We start from the raw sequence: 18,333 nt of genomic DNA, 5'->3' as shown, positions 1-18,333 counted from the left end.
TACAGTAGGGAAAACCTATTGTTAATTAAATTTTAATTAATTTTTTAATGTAACAAAAGTTTTATAAATTTAAAAATTCGGTAAATGAAATTACTCAATTAAATATTGATAATTCATATTTATTTTCTTTAGAACAGATCCATTTTACAGTAGTGAAAACCTTCCAAATTTTAATTAATTTTTTAATGTAATAAAATTTATATAAATTTAAAAATTCAGTAAATGAAATTACTCAATTAAATATTGGTAATTCATATTTATTCTTTTTAGGAAATATCCATTTTCTAGTAGTGAAAACCTTCCAAATTTGAATTAATTTTTTTAATGTAATAAAATTTACATAAATTTAAAAATTCAGTAAATGAAATAATTCATATTTTTCTAGAAAATATGCATTTTACGGTGGTGAAAACCTTCCCCTCTGAATATATATAACTTTTTGCATTCTATGAAAATAAATTTTAATTATATTTTTAATGTAATAAAATTTATATAAAATTTAAGAATTCAGTCAAAACTTTCCAAATTTGAATTAATTTGTTTAATGTAATAAAATTTATATACATTTAAAAATTCTGTAAATGAAATTACTCAATTAAATATTGATAATTCATATTTTTTTAAGACATGCATTTTTTATATATAACTCTTTCGGCATTCTATGAAAATAGCTTTTAATAAAATTTCAATTAATTTTTTAATGAGATAAAATTTATATAAAATTTAAAAATTCAGTAAATGAAATTACTTAATTAAATATTGATCATTCATATTTACATAAAAAAATAATAATAGTTAATTTTTTAATGTAATAAAATTTATATAAGATTTAAAAATTCAGTAAATGAAATTACTTAATTAAATATTGATAATTCATATTTACATAAATTTAAAAAATAATAATAATAATTAATTTTTTAATGTAATAAAATTTAAAAATTTAGTAAATGAAATTACTTAATTAAGTATTGATGATGATGATATCGGACCTAAAGAAACAAATTATTTATTTTGATTTAAGATTTTATTCCTATGCTCAAAAAGCTTGGAGAGAAGCCCCCGAGGTCACTATAATTTTGACATTGTAAAAAGCTAGGAAGGTCAGTGTTGTAACAAAGATTGTGAGATTTTGACACTGATCTAATGTGATTGTCCGCGGGGCACTCTAAGAGAAAGTGGTGGTTTTCATCCTCGATGTTCCTATATCCTTTCCATCCATGGCGTTTTAGGAACTGCCCAACGACCTTTCCATCCATGGCGTTTTAGGAGCTGCCCATCCATGGCATTTTAGGCACTGCCCAACGACCTTTCCATCCATGGCGTTTTAGGAACTGCCCAATGACCTGTTTCAAGCGTTTTAGGAGCTGCCCATCCATGGCATTTTAGGCACTGCCCAACGACCTTTCCATCCATGGCGTTTTAGGAACTGCCCAATGACCTGTTTCACTATGGAGCTCATGAGAATTCATTCTAATCTTTGCTATATTAATTTTCTTCTTTGAGCTAGTTAAAATAGAGAGATACTTTTGATCTTCTAGGGAAGAAAAGAAAGGCACTCTATTTAAGCCAGTCTCTGCCTTCCTTCAGAGTAAGGTTAGCTGAGGGCGGGACTGTCGTTGAGCGTATAGCGAGCCACCCTCTTTGGGGATTTAAGGTTAGGCTCCTCACTCACGCTCTTAGGCAAGAGAGAAAGAAAAGAAGGTAGTCCTTTTTCCTGGTCCGATAGGCAAGTCATGAGGCAAGAACTTCCCTCTTTGGGGATTTAAGGTTAGGCTCCTCACTCACGTTCTTAGGCAAGAGAGAAAGAAAATAAGGTAGTCCTTTTTCCTGGTCCGATAGGCAAGTCATGAGGCAAGAACTTCAAACCGGGTACCAGGCAAGAGCTTATGGCTAGGTGCTAGGATGGGGCCGGAGACCAGAGTCTTTCCTCATATGTAACTAGTTTTGTACCTCGCTAAGTTTTGTAACCAGCTAAGTGAAGTAACCAGCGTTGAATCGTATATGATGTATAACGACTCCTTTATTGATGAGGAAAGTACTCTCTACCAACGATGTGCTTTAAGGCTCGACCACTATTTACCCACCCACCCCAATCCCCGAGGGGCCACCATCATGCCCCCGGCAAGGTGAGGTAACGTGTGAGGAGATGAACAACTCTCTTTTGGGGGAGGGGCCCCAAAATAGAGGAACTTGAAAAACTAAAAGGCCACCATCGCTCGACCAACGGGCCGCCATCATGCCCCCGGCAGGGCTCGACCAACAGGCCGCCATCAAAAAAGGATAAGGAGATCGAAGGAGAGTGAAGTATTGGTCCAGGAATCAGTCTTGCTTGGGTACTATAAACTCTATATGCAGGAGAGAATGGAAGGGCTCACGGGTCTAGTTCTATCTATAGGTGGGTAGGTCTAGTCATTCCTTGCAGTAGGCTCTTAATTGAAGAAGAGTATAATAGGCTCGGCCGGACCCCAATAGGGTAATAGGTGGTACCCAAATTCATAGGGCAAGGCAGTAAGTGAAGTAAAGGGACGGAGTCACTCACTATTCATATGGTTAGGGTTCATAGCAATGCCGACTCACTAAGTGCATTCATTCATCAAGTGAAGGCACACTCCGATACGTCTGAGTGTGGTCAAGTTAGCACAGATACACCTGGCGAATTACATCTTTTGCTGGCTTGTAGGGTGGATATGTTGGGGTGGTTCTATATTAGGTTATCAACAATTGACTATCGGCTTGCCAACGTGCGATTACACGTCCTAGGAATGATACTAGCTTTGGATTAGCTCATCCGATTTGATTAGCGGATTAGCCTAGCGTATTAGATTAGCCGAGTGGATTAGACGTATTGGGGATCCTGGGTGACGTGTACTGGGGAATGTTAGGAGACTGGGGAGACCGCGTATTGAACTGGGTGGAATGGCGGGTTGTTGACTAATGGGTACGAAAGCGTGGAATGATTAGAGCTGAAATAAAGTGAATCATCAATCAAATAAGTTTCTTGCTTACGAAGCGTCCCACCAACATACCCAGATAGAGTGTATTCGTTCCCATCCAGGGAATATTAGCTTATCGCCTACCTTTACTACAGAGAAAAACAGAATATACTCCAACAAACAATACGTGAGCTCAGTGCTTAAACCAAAACTGCTCCTAAAAGACCTGACTTTGGCTCTCAAAAGAGAATCGTTGCTATCCCATACTAAACTTGTTCCAAGGCCACCTTTGCACTCTCAAATTGACCCTCTATTTTCACGTTATTCTTATCTCTATAATCCGAATAGGCAGGGCACCTTTCATTATGAAAATGACCAGATCCACCCCATACTGGGTCGGCTGAATCCATACCTGGAGGATCTGGTACTGGCGGATTTCAAATGGGCACTCGATATGCTACCGGATATACTACTGTATCTACTGCTGCTGATGCTGCTGGGACAACTGGTGAAAGTTCATCATTGACTGGTGCATCTGCATAACCAACTGAAGAACCATTTCAAGGGGCTTAATTACCCAAATAAAGAATTGGTATTGATTGTACCTGCCCTTGCTTCTGATGCCTTAGTAGGTTCCTTTGCTATTGGTGGTGGTGAGTTTGGTGGGAATATACCTTGTTTTGAAGGGATTAGAGATGCCCTTGTCCTGAATGGGATAAAATACCTGGGTTTATATAATGTAAACCTATTGTTTTCCAACCTTCACTCACTAGGCAACCCCCCACCCCATTAAGAAAGTGGTCAAGAAGGTGTCATAGCTCTTCTCAGTCAAGTTCTCCCTTTCCTTGGCGTGCGTAGCTCAGGCCCTTACCTTCTAAGCTATTTTTCACCTGGTAGGTGATCTATCGCTGCCAACCCGGCGGAGAAAAGCTCTTACTTCAAACCAGGCAAGTAAGACAAGCGTTAGTTACTTTAGTAACCTCCATGACACAATGGTAAGCTTAATTATAGGGCATGCTACCCCTACAAATGGATGCGGAGAGTTGCTCCCACAGAATCGTTGGGGACAACCTCATTCATCACTAGGGACATTGGCTACTCCTACAACGGCTAGAACATAGGTTGCCGAAATCTTTTAGCCACTAAATCTTTCTCACACCACATTTTTTCTTTAAACTTAGAAGTAACAATATCTTTAATGTTATTTATGTTTTTGCAATGCATCATTCTCGTTGATAAATATATATATATATATATATATATATATATATATATATATCATAATTATTAAAATAAAATATTTTTTTAATGTAATAAAATTTAAACATTCAGAAAATGAAACTACTTAATTAATTATTGATAATTCATATTTATCTTAAAAAAAATTATTAATTTTTTAGTGCAATAAAATTTATATAAAATTTAAAAATTCAGTAAATGAAATTACTTCATTAAATATTGATAATTTATATTTACATAAAATTTAAAATCCAATAAAACGAAAATTCAAATTTCTTTTGTTTGGTTAAAAATTCAGTTTTTTTGACATAATAAAATAAGTTAACATCTAGACTTAAGTGCATTTTGATACATTTTGCAGTAGTGAAAACAAAACCTTCTCCCTTCTCCTTACAAACCACTACCAGTACTATAAATTCCCTTAAATAAAAATGATAATTTTATGAATAAGAATAAGTGATAACCAGCCAAACTATTAATTTGAACACTAAATTATTATAAATTTTTCCACTATTTAGAACTTATTATACTCACCATAACGTAAACAGTTCTCATTAAACAAGCATAAGTTCACACTCAACTAAATTCATAACTTTCAATACAAGATTTTAACATGCTCACGCTATCAAAGTTTAATTAAAATATAAAATTCAAAATCAATCGCATTACTCCATAAAATATCAACCGCGTTATTTTACTAAACATAACCTTTCTATAAAACTTCTAACAATAATGACACCATTCCAGACTTATTATTCAATCTCTCATTCATTCATTCAGATATATATATACATATATTCAAGTTTTAGGCTAGCTCCTTGACCCCACTAAAAATTATCAAAGATCAAAAGACAAAGTCGTCCACTCTTAAGATAGGAGGCTGTACAAGGTCCATCTCGTGAGACAGCTGACTGAAAATAAGAAAGGATTTAAAATATGATTTTACACTTTGAACACTCCTTATCCAATCCATTCCAAACCTGTATCTCTCCAAAGCTTGTATATTTCTGTCACACAAACAAGTCCTGTACATCAGAAATCCCTCACACTCTTCGTCCACTCTGTCACACTTGAACAAATCCTGGATATCAGAAATCTCTCCCCTTCATGAATGGCAGGAACACACGCCACACCTCAAACAGAAATAGGTGGAACTTTGCACGGGGCAAGTTAGAACTTTGAACAGGTGATTGTCCTACACATGCATAATCAAAAGCTCTGTTGCTCCTCCATCTTCACCATCGGCACACTTAGTTCACAACATACCATACAAACATATCTCCTTAACCCAATTGTAAATTTGGACAATTGGACAGTTGTCTTTGCTGCTCCCTCTTTGCTGCTTCCATCCCTCTTCTCTTCTGATTGCATTACCCTCCTTACCCTTCAATAGATTGAAGTTCGAGCAGGAGAGTACATATAATCTCTCCACAAAATGGATGGAAGCTGAAAGTAAAAAAAACTCAGTTTAGTCGGTTTGATGGAAAAATATGGAAGGCATTCTGGCAGAAAAATAAACTTCAAATAACTATCGAAATTTCCCTACGAAACAATAAGTTTGTTTATGCAGTTTATGACATTGATTATTAAGTAGGAAATTTGATATAACATTAGAGAAAATAAAAAATAGCACTACTAAGTAGTGCACAATAACAACGTTGTGATAGTAGTTTTGTCAGGATTTCTGTTATTAGCTGCCCGATGTAATTTAATCGGTTATTATCAATAGTTATTGAAGAGAGTTGCCTTCAGTTTTCTTGTATAGCATCTATGTTGCTATACACACGGCATCGTAGGATAATATAAACGAAACAATATTACAATGTCAAAGCCACATCAAAACCAAGATTCATTAGCATGAAAATAAAAGACTGTTTACCACGTAGGATGTCAACCATCGAGCCAATCCAAGCTGAAGTGTGCTTCCGCAACTTCAACTCTAAGCTCCATCAAAGTAGAGTTCTTGACACGATTCCATTGCTGCGCAATCTTCTCATCACAAATAACACGCTTTAGAGATTTCATCCCTCCAACTGATCTAGGCAATTTCCTCAACCGGGAACACTCTCTCATGTCAAGCTCCTCAAGATTCCTTAGTTTTCCCATTTCCTCGGGAAGCTCTTTTAAGCACTCACATAGCGAAATGTCCAGATATTCCAGCTTTGCAAGTTTTCCAATGGACTCTGGAAGCTCTTTTAGGCCTACACATGCAGATAGCCTTAACATTCTTAAAGAGCTGAGCTTCCCCAAGGTATCAGGTAAATTTCGAAGAAGGTGACAATTAGTGATAGTCCAATTTTCAACTGAAGACATATCACAAATACCAGGGGGCAACTCCTCCAAATCACAGCAGTGGTCCAAGTTAAAATCTAGCATGCTTGGAAGCTTTAAGCTCGACTGGATGTTGTTGAACCGTGACATACTTCCAAGCCCTTCACATAAGCTCAAAGATAGCTTCTCCAAGTTTTGCAAGACTTTAGAATGCTCGTGAAGTGCGGGCACATGCAACCTCTCCAAGCGAATAGCCTTGAGCTGAGTAAGTGAAGATAACCCTGGCAGACCATTCACTGTGGCTCTCTTAGAGCCATAATTGAATACTATTAGAACTTTCAGGTTTTTCATAGAACTCAAAAATGTTGGAATAAAGTAATTGCTTGCAGAAAAAACTAGGACTAATGCCTCTGCTTGACGAAAATTCATCTCACACCACTGGTCCTCTTCCATAGCACCTACATAACCACAAATGAAAAGTTCCATTAGAACATTTGTAATTATTGAACACAATATGATATCACTGCATTTCTTTTTTAAGATATTTTTGATATCAAAATGACCAGAACCTAGGAATTGGTTCGTGATCAGTTCATCCAGATAAGATAACTATAATTTGAGATAACTATACTTTGTTGTGTGTAGGATAAGATTCACCCGTGACATCCACGGAAATCCTGGGAACAACCTAATACTATATATGAAATCCTGAGAACCAACTTAATACTATATATGTTCAACAAAAATACACAGCATTCATTGAAGTTGATTTCGATGCACTCCTACCTAAGTGGCAAAATTAGAGCGTTTTGTCTTAAAGAGAAAAGTAGAGAAGAAAATGATCCAGGATGCATTGCTAACTAGCTCATATATAATTTTGGGAAAACCAGCATAATCTGAGGATTTTGGTGATTGGATACTGCTGTTCGGAGGAAATGCTTCCAAATAACCATTTCTCAATGAAAAGAACAATACGAATCCTTGGGGAGGCCCTCTCCTTTCTATAGGCCCACTCCATGACATATGTACTATATACCCTGCTGATTATAGGCCCACTCCATGACATATGTACTATATACCCTGCTGATTATAGGCCCAGTCCATGACATATTTACTATATACCCTGCTGATTATAGGCCCACTCCATGACATATGTAATATATACTGATTATTCATTAGTTAGCATGAAACACAAGGACGAGAGAAAAGCGCAGCAATTCCCAGTCCAGTATGTACATTTCAAAAAATCTGCCGAAATCACCCACCTGTGTGAAGGGAAACAAGTTGAGCAGCAAATGCTTGGTCCTTGAGTAGCTCCCATTTTACTGGCAAATTGTCTTCCTTTCTAGGCATTAGCATCCTCTTCCTACAAACTAAACCATCTTGGGACGCCAAATATAGGGCCAAGTCTCGCATTACATCGTGCTGAGAAAAGTACAGTTCAGAAGCACTTCCATAATTGATCGCTTGACTCCTACAAGGTCCAATTGCCATAATAGTACAATGTATAATATGAGACAGAGGAAGACAAGATTAAAAAAAAAAATGAAAAATCAAACAGAAGATAAGGTCCTTGCCTGAGATTGCTTGTTAAATTCAAAAGATTTCTACTAGCAAATTCTAGTAAGATGACAAAAGCATCCTGCCAATCCAGCTTTCGCACATAAACCCAAATGTCCAACAAAGCATCCACCGAGATTTTCCTATCCTCTGGAAATGACCCCAAGTCCAAGAAGCACTCTCGTGCTTCCTCATCCAGAACATCAATACTGGTCTCCAAGCATCTAAGAAGACTTTCTTTGTGATATTCTGATATTAGTTGTCCATTTAGAAGCTTTTTCTTGGCACTCTCCCATGCTGGGCGAGGTGCACCGTGTAAGGAGCTTCCAATCACCTTCAGAGCGAGTGGCAGACCTTTACATTCTGCTTGCACCTGTAATACATACATGAACCACTATAAGTATAAATCTCTTGCCTAACAAGTTTCAACTTCACTCACAAGCTTTTTATTTTATTGCTTATGAAGAACACATAGCTTCATGTGGCAAAGTATTCTACTAAAGGACTTATGCCTGTGTCTAGAATCTCTTTTATTGAAACACTGATCCATTGTTCACAATGGAAGAAACCTTAATTTGGAACTAAAATCTAATCATAGTGGCTTCAGTAAAATTGATTGTAATTCAAAATGCAACAGCTAAACTCAAGCAAATAGAAAGCTTAATGCGATGATATATTCCATATGAAAAGCATTTCAGTACTGTAAGAGGCATACCTGCTTGACTAGATGTTCATCTGCATTATTTGGAATTGATCTCTGTCCAAATGCCCAAAAGCAGAAAAGGGACAAAGCATCACCATCTTCCAACAATGGCAATTCATAAAGCTGAGAAGAAGCTGCTGCGGAGATGATAGATCGATCTCGAGTTGTCACAAGGGTTTTGTAGCCTTGCCCTTCAAATAACAAATTTTCCAAATTTGCCCTAGACCATACATCATCAAGTATCACCAGAGTTGGCTTGGCTTGCCTCAGCAGCTCCTGCTGCAGCTGTCTCTGTGCATCCTCAACATTCTGGAATTCAGGTTTCTTCCTTGGAAAAATCTTCCCCCACATAGTATCTAAAATTCCCTTCAAGTTTGGGGACTGTGATACCGTGATAAAAATGACATTGTTCTGGAAAGCACCTGACATACATAAAGAGACAATTGCTTATATGAATATTCCATAATCTGAACAAGTGTAAGTTATTTAGCACCATTATATCAGAAAAAAGCACAAGACCTTAACACCGAAAAGCTACAACATAATTTCCGTATGTTCCGAGTCTCACACTAGCTGCAAGCTTTGGAGATGGCAACCAAAACCAAGCTGCCATTAGAATCCAATTTTCTTAATTTTGAACTTCTTGACACACCAAAGCCAAGGCTCTCAGCTAGCATATAATAGCATTAAATGGTGTCCAAGATACACCATAATATGTAGCTTAAAAAAGTTAAAAAGGAAAGAAACATCAGCAATAATTGAGTTATTTCTGTTATAAAAACCCCAAGGGTAACTTCCAAAAACAAAATGCCAGAAAGGTTACAACATAACTGCTCTGAAGAGTGGTACTCAAAGCAGCCAATAAATTATACCTTCAACAAAACCAAAGGGCTACTACTCAAAGCTGCCAATAAATTATATCTTCGACAAAACCAAAGGGCTGCTACGAAGTAACAAACCAGCTTTTAGAAATGTTTGTGAAGCCTTTCCAAGAGAAGAGAATAGAGATGGGAATAGAGATTCAATACGCAAGGTAAAAGATAGTGCTATAAGACGATAACCAAACCTCCTATCAAATGAAGCCTAAGAAAAGACTGAATGGAAGTCACAAAACTCCCAGGAACGGCTCTGCAAACCGAGGAGTGAAAATTCGACCAAAACATGGAAAATACTTGGCACAAAACTTGCATTAGGTATTGCTTCAGAAATATGCTCTTTTATCTTGGTTTTGGTTTGGGCATTACAGACCAGATTTAACCAAGTCGTGCAACACTTTGTTGCAAAGCCAAGTTATAGCAAGTGTCAACACTTTTGACCGAGACATCTTGTAGCCGGTTTGATTTGGCTCATTTTTTGGTTGAGACAACTTGAGTTTGGGAGTACCTGTATTACTTGACCGTGTCTTGTAACTATTCTCAGCGGAATCTCAATATGATAAACATAAACGAAAAAAACAAGAGTAAATAATATTTTGGGTGTTCAGGTTTATTTTAAAATGAGGATCGTTTCCTGGTTCAGTGTTCTGGACTAAAGGTTCCAGAAAAAGAAAATTGAGAAATTGAAATAGTAGGTATTGTGGGAATTCATAAAACGTTCACAATGACTATGTAAGATAACCATTTGGTGGGGACGTCTGAACTTAGTTACAAGGCTTTGGTAAACTTATGTTAAAACTTCACTGGTAGACTATCCTTCACTGGTATGCTACCGCAAAGCTGTCTAAAGTATTGGACAGGTAATTGGGATGGTCACGATCCACTTTCCAACAGAATTGCCAAAACGTCAAAAAGTTTATGAAGAAATGATATCCGAAGGTCATAAATTCTTCATTTTGGACTCTATTGCCTTTTGTTGTTCAATTTATATGATTGCCTTACGAATACATTGGGAAAGCAATATTATAGCTAAATTTCATGGACTACCTACATAGGTTGGTAGGGGAAGGATTTATTTGAAGCAATAAGTCTTACTATGACAATCATCTCTTTAGGAGCGGGGTTGATCAATCAACTCGTGTCTCAATATAAGGGTGCACTGGTTATATACAATGTAATGGGTGAACCACACTTGGACACTAAACACAGACCCATCTACGGCATATAACTTGGGTACGATATCGACCTCTAGGCTGCAAAACTTAAGGATGCATGTTTAGAATTGAAGTAAGAAGCAAAATACCGAAAGATGTAACTAGATATATGTAGCTTCAAGCTTCAAAACCTGGTGGTGCATCTGAGGTCGGTTAAGAAGGTTAGCTACCAGATTGCGAGGGTAGTTTCTAATTAAAAAGAAACAACAAAACAAAAGATGAACAAGAAATTGGTCCTTTCAGCAAACTACCCGTGAAACAGAGCACATTTAAGGATACAGAAATAATTGAATAAATGGAAAGCCAAATCACCTTTAATGTCTCGATCGTTACAGAGGGACAACGCTATAGTTGTTTTGCCAGCGCCCCCCATACCTTGCACTCCAATAACAGACGACTCTGTCTGGAGCAGCATCTTCTTCAAATTCCGAATATTTTTCTCCAAACCCACTACAAAATCAGTTTTTACATAACCATTATATTCACAAGGAGTTTTATCAAAAGCTCCATCAAACATATCTGGACCCATTTGTTGAAGCATCGTGGCGTTCTCAAGGGGATCATTGGTGAGCTTGGGCACGATAGTTTCGTTCACCCTTCTCTCATCCACCGACCGCGACTCGTACAGATGGCGAAGACTTGTCAACTCCGCTACGAGATTCTTAACATCAAGGCATAATTGGAGAGGCATCTGGTATTGAACAAAGTCACGGATCTCCTTCTCCAATTGGTGAATTTTAGAAGCGTATCTGAGATTCTGATAAATATTATAAGGGCTGGTTTTCTCACAGTTCTTCACCAATTCAACGCCATCCAAGAGGATGCCCAGAAATTGCTCATATTTAGGATCCTGCTCATTCTTGGGTGCTTTTAGATTCGCTATACAGAGAGGCTGAACTGTTTGAATAAGGCCTGCAAGGAGCACATCTAATCTACTGCATGACTTCTTGCAGAAAAACCCATCCATCGCATGAAGGATGTGGTTTCCTTCACTGGCTAGTGGGAAAGACAACATTATAGGTAATGTCGCCAAAATAAAATGTGCTGCTTCTTTTTTCTCCTTTGAATAGCTCTGGTCGTTCTAGACTGCAATACTTGCGTCTGCAATACCTGTGTTTTCGATGGAAGATTTGTTCACCTTCGCAACACTGGCTTCGTTCACCTTGGCAGGATGCTCAGAAATTGCTCATACCTGAGATTTTGCTCATTTTTCGGTGCTTTTAGATTCTTTACACAGGGCAGAGTAAGGCCTGCAAGTAACGCGACTATTCTAGAGCTTGACTTGCTCCAAAAAGATCCACCCAACGTGTGAGGAACCCGTGGGAAGAACATTGTACGCAAAGTCACCAGAAAAATTTACTTCTAGTCTCTCTTCAAAAAATTATTGCAAGAGTAATTTACCCACTGAACGTTTTGAAGCTGGCGCTCCTTAGTACTTATATCAAAATTCCAAGACAAATTCCGGGACCCTTCCATGAATGCATATAGGACTTCCCAGTACTAAGCAAAATTCCAAGACAAATTCCGGGACCCTTCCATGAATGCATATAGGACTTCCCAGTACTAAGCAAAATTCCAAGACAAATTCCGGGACCCTTCCATGAATGCATAGGACTTCCCGTCGATCCTGGTGCCCTTCAGGGTGAGCCGTTGGATCTCTCTCTCCTCAAGTTCATCCGACGGTACACCGTCTAGCGCCTCGGGATACACGAGAATTTTGTCGGTGGATAACGATTGCAAGCGGGAAGTGGCGTGCACGATACGATACTGGAGTTGGTGGCTGGTCCGACACGCAGTGGACATGACACATTTGACGTGACTTAACCAATGGTAAGCAATGATCTGGCGTATTCTGATAATTGACTTCATATTAAAACAAATGTTGTTGCAGAGCACATTCTAATGAATATTGACTACAGACCAATAATTCAGGAAAGGATAAGCCTCCCCACCAATCACAGTACTTACAATAAAGATAAAGCTGCTTTGAGCCCTGCAATCTGTTTGCCTATGAAGGTTCCACTGTCTCTTTATCTAGAAGGCATGATAGTTAAACATATCGACCACATACCAATAATTCAGAAGAACATATGCAATGCAAGCCAATCATGTTACTATTATAAAATAAAGAGGCTTTGAATCCTGAAAATAGCTTTGCCGCGAGAAGGTTCCTGTGTCCTTTTATATAGTATTTTGGTGACCGACTTCATATAAAACACACAAAGCACTAAAATGTTCCACAAGTCGGGACAGTTGCCTATGTACCAAAAATTCAGAAAAAGATGGTAACCACCGGCTTGGATCATGTAGGTTCCTCTGTTTCTTTCATATGGTGCCCTGATAGAGCCAATATCAACCAGCTGGCCATATGAAGGTTCCTGTCTCTTATGGTAGCCTCATGAAAGTGCCTGTCGCTTTCTCATCTCTTTCATATGGTAGCCTGATGGGACCAATATCCACCCTGCTATGTAAAACAGCTTTGTAGACAAAACCCAAGGTCGCACCAGGGTTCGAATTTCAAAACAGACTCGTCCATCAGATTTGAAGGTTTTCGCATCTTCCCACCAGCCTTCATAGTTTTAACAAAGAATAATGACGGTTTTGCAAATTATTTTTTAATGCAAAATGAGCGTCAAATTCCATCCCTGACTGGCACCCTCAAGTGCGAGGGATTCGGAAAACAGAAAACTGTCGGTTCATAACTATGGCCACTAGGAAGTGACGTGCACGATCAGATATCCGAGTGATGAACGGTCCAAGGACCAACACGCATTACACGCCACACATTTGACGTGACTTAATTAATGGTAAACAATGATTTGGCATCTTTCCTGCGGTAGCAGATACTGTGGTACCACAAGTGTCGTTGGATGTTGAACGGTCACAGACAGTTTAGCCGACATACACGGAATTGTAATTATATTCCACTGTATTCTCTACCGTGGATGTAATTTGAGGGGCAGATTGTCCGTTACGAAAAAACTTCTCGATCAAAACGGACACCAGAGATGTAGAAATCCTCAACTTTGATTGGGGTTTTAAATTTGAAATTCCTACCTAATCACCATATAAAAGACCATTATTTTGATACTCGATATTATTCTGGTGGCAGAAAAGACAGTAGTTGTAGAGCACATTCTATTGAATATTGACCACAGACCAATATCTCAGAAACTCAGAAAAGTATATGCAGGACAATCCATCATATTACTATATTTTGATACTTCATATTATTCTGGGGGCAGAAAAGACGGTAGTTGTTGTTGTAGAGCACATTCTATTGAATATTGACCACAGACCAATACCTCTGAAACTCAGAGAAGTATATGCAGGACAATCCATCATATTACTTTATTCTAATACTTCATATTATTCTGGTGGCAGAAAATACAGTAATTGTTGTTGTAGAGCACATTCTATTGAATATTGACGACAGACCAATACTTCATAAACTCATAAAAGTATATGCAAGACAATCCATCATATTACTATTATAAAGATAAAGATATGCATTCCAACACATCACGTTACCTGCTGCTTTGAGTCCTGCAACCAGCGGCGCTCATGAGATTGGTATAAGTTGAAGTTAGGAGTAAATTTATTATGGGATAGGGTAAGACAGGTTGAGTGTGAATATGAAATATTATGGTTATCATGGCATTGGGATAGGTTGAGAGTGGGAGTTAATTTAACATGGGATAGAGTAGAATAAGTTGAGGGTGGAAGTTAATTTATCAAGGGATGGGGAGGAATAGGTTGAGGGTGAATGGGAAATATCAGATGAGATAAGGTGTGGGTGAGAGTTGATTGTGAATTTTTGTTATGTATTTGATATGAAAATATAAGACAATGCAAATAAACCCTAGAAATAACAAATACAAATAGATACAAATGATTCACTTTATTGATCAAAACCTTTAACGTAGGGCAACACCATACATTCACTCCTTAAGGAAAAATAACACTCCACAAGCCATATCCCTGTTCATACAATAATCCTTGACACTTCTCAATGTAGAGTCTCTAACCTCTATATAGGCCTCATACATGCAATAACATAGGTCATTACCATGGTTCCCTCAAAACTATCTATCTAATACCATGGACCCAATACATTATTACTAACTACTTGTAGTCCCTTGCATGATACGGGTTAACCACTTTATTTATCACTATGGCTCATCCCATTATTACATTATTCCCTTGGGTATCTCCCTTTGTATCCCATATTATCGCCCCTAATTATATTACATTCCACCCCCCTTAACATGTTTCGTCCCCGAAACATGGGAAGAACACAAATAATAAGATCTACTCAAAAGAGTAGACATGGGAAGAACACAAATAATAAGATCTACTCAAAATAGTAGTCCACTGGTATCATGCACGTGCATCTGGCAATCCAAGAGAAAGGTGAACCCTCTCACTGGTGTCTCGCTCGCTTGAGATGGAAGTTGACCATGGCAGCTCTTCTGCGTTGATGTGTAGTAGGTGGATATTCGCTCCTCGCTCTCTGTCACGCAGGGGTTGTTGTCCTTGTAACTAATTGGTTGCCATCTTGTTGGTTGTTTTCTTACGGGGTGATAAGGGTGATAATATGTTGAAGTTTTAACCCACAATATATTTTTCTTTAATTCACCCTTTACTGGAGCCTCACTGTTATCTTACGCATGTTGTGGTGCTTACTGTGGTGTTTTATCTTCCAATATTACTTCAACCACTAAGTCCTCATCTGATGTATCAGCACCTGTAACCTTTTCTGCGTCAGCCTCTGTTTGTGTTTGATTGTCGATCATCAAAGGCTCATCATCTGATATGTCAGTCCTGGAACATCTGATGCTTCAGCCTCCTTGGACTCTACCTGTTTATTGATAAAAATATCTTGTAATATAATTTTCTTCTTTTTATACCAGAGCTTCAGGAATTTCTTCTGCAGATTAATATTGATAGTACCCACGGATCCCATCCAAAGATATCCCAAAACAATATCCATATTATCCATTCCTGAAATATAAAAATCACCATACAACACATACTTATCCATAGAAAGCTTCAAATCCTTATAAACTTGAACATCCTCATCATCAACTTGTGTGTTTTCAACGTGTTTTGCTGGAACTTGCACTTTTTTTGCCAAATTAACATTGATAAAATTATGCTTGCAACTAAGATTTATAAACACAACGATCTTCTCTTTCTGAATCAATCTATGAACCTGCAATAAAGAGATACTAGTAGAAAATAACCCTTTAGGTTTCTTGGTTTCCTTCTTTCCTGTACCTATAAAATCTTTGCTAGGTTGTATGCTTGTTTGTGTGATCTTAGTAAGTCGACCCACAAAATTAGATTTACGGTCAAAGTGGTCACAAATAGATTTTGCAAACAATTGCCAAATAGTTGTCCTTAGATGGCATTTTTTATGACACTGCCACCATCACCACCTTTCGTGGTCCAAATACATGATTCCCACACTCAGCTGAGTCGCATCATCTATAATGTAATTCAATGTGAAATATTTCTTCATTTGTACTAGCGATTTCGCTGGATGAGAGCCATCAAATTTATACAAGTCCCTCAAATTCTGATATAAGCCCACCATCACAAAAAAAAATTGGTGAAAATTTGAAATGGCCACAATTCAGTCAATATTGCTCAGAATCCCTATTATGACTTGTTTTCAGAAATGGAACCACCATTCTGCATCTTCCCATATGATATAAATCTCGATCTAGGCACTGGAATTTCCGATTCGCGCTGCAACTGTCCTGCCGTCACCAAAAATTACTAAAAAAATAGCTCATTTTAAATCAACAATATCCCCCACATCCAGACTCCAATTCAACTGATTTTTTTTAACTTGGGTATTTTTTCACAAACAATCCAGATCTACAATTAGATTTTGCAAATTTTGCACCAAGACGTCTAGATCTGCGCCGCAAACTCACTGCCCCAAAAAAATGTCTGCACCCCAACTAATGCAACTAATTTTTAAATCAGTAATATCTCCCTCATTTGGACTCTGATCCGGCCGATTTTTTTTTAAATAGGGTATTTTTTCACAAAGAATCCAAATCTGCGATTATATTTTGAAGATTTTACACAAAAACATACAGATCTGATCTGCAAACTCGTCGCCTCGAAAAAAATGTCTGCAACACCACTGATTTTTAGATCAGCGATATAATGTCTGCAACACCACTGATTTTTAGATCAGCGATATCTCCTTCATCCGGACTCCGATTTGGCCGATTTTTTTTTGAACTTGGGTATTTTTTCACAAAGAATCCAGATCTGCAATTAGATTTTGCAGATTTTTCTCTAAAACGTACAGATCTGATCTGCAAACTCGCCACCCCAGAAAGTTCCTAAAAAAAAAATCTTCACTTTTGCCCAAGAAAGTGTTCTGATACCACTTGTTATATATCTGATATGAAAATATATGAAATGATACCAATATATCAAATAACAGCGAATAATCACAAAAAATAACAAGATTGAAATAGATAGAAATTATTCTTTATTAGTACAGTTTTCCAATAGCTGAGGAGCTTTGAGAATTGCGAAGTCATAAAATAGGAGGTTTAGGGTGAGGGAGGGAGTTAATTGCAACTTTTCCAATGGCTAAAGAGCTTTGAGGGTTGATGAAGTCACAAAATAGAGGTTTAGGTTGAGGGAGGGAGTTAATTGTGAGTTTTCCAATGGCCAAGGAGCTTTGAGGATTGACGAAGTCACAGAATAGGTTTAGGGTGAGGGAGGGAGTTAATTGGGAGTCTTAACCAATAAAGAGCATTAAGCATCAGAAAAATTGTTGGGTAAATTATTCTAATCTTTCTTCCATCATTATCTTCTTGGAGCAGATTATTCTTCCATCATCTATCACAAAATGTTGAGCAGATCATTCTTCCATCAGCTAGTGCAAGATGATGAATAAATTATTTTTCCAGATCATTCTTCCATCAGCTAGTGCAAGATGATGAATAAATTATTTTTCCATCACCAATAACTGATGAACAAATTATTCTTCCATCATCCAATTACTACTATTTAACATGTCTAAAACCTAGACAGCGAAATACCATCATCCATCTAACATATCTTGGTCTAAACAAACTGATAAAGGGAAAAAAATTGATTCATATTAATATGGTATAGGTATGCTTTACACACCATCAAAACCAAGAATTTTTAATATAGCACACATATGCTTTGCACACTATCAAATATATGGTATACATATGCTTTGAGCCTTCTGGGTGGTTGTGCTCACTCCTGTGCAAAGAGTTATTTTTTGATATTCATGTAGTAGTTGTTTGTAGTTCAATTTAATTTGTTATCAAAATTATCAAAGTTTGTTGGAGATTTTATCTGAAATAAAACTAAATGTAATCTTCTGAATAAAATAACAAAATAGTTGAAAAAATGCTTTGCACACAAAAATTTTGAATATGGTATATGTATATACTTTGCCTATCAAAAACACGATTATATACACTTATCTGAAATATAACTAAATGTAATCTTAAGAATAAAATAACTAA

General features: G+C 37.3%; 1 protein-coding gene across 1 annotated transcript; it reads right to left on the bottom strand.

Moving 5' to 3' along the window:
- Positions 1–4,921: 4,921 nt before the first annotated feature.
- On the bottom strand, positions 4,922–13,907 carry LOC149245456 (putative disease resistance protein At5g47280). The gene is made up of 6 exons (XM_089457765.1): positions 11,108–13,907; positions 8,719–9,128; positions 8,021–8,376; positions 7,709–7,917; positions 6,052–6,901; positions 4,922–5,618 (listed from the first exon to the last, which is right to left on the bottom strand). The coding sequence occupies exons 1-5, from the start codon at positions 11,808–11,810 to the stop codon at positions 6,063–6,065; spliced, it is 2,517 nt and encodes an 838-aa protein (XP_089313891.1). The 5' UTR covers positions 11,811–13,907; the 3' UTR covers positions 4,922–5,618; positions 6,052–6,062.
- Positions 13,908–18,333: the final 4,426 nt, after the last annotated feature.

Source organism: Pinus tabuliformis, chromosome 7 (assembly GCF_031772625.1).
Source record: "Pinus tabuliformis cultivar Carrire ecotype Pingquan chromosome 7, CPIR1, whole genome shotgun sequence".
NCBI lineage: Eukaryota > Viridiplantae > Streptophyta > Pinopsida > Pinales > Pinaceae > Pinus > Pinus tabuliformis.
The sequence above is the reverse complement of the archived record's forward strand: the minus strand, read 5'-3'. Positions and strand labels throughout refer to the sequence as shown.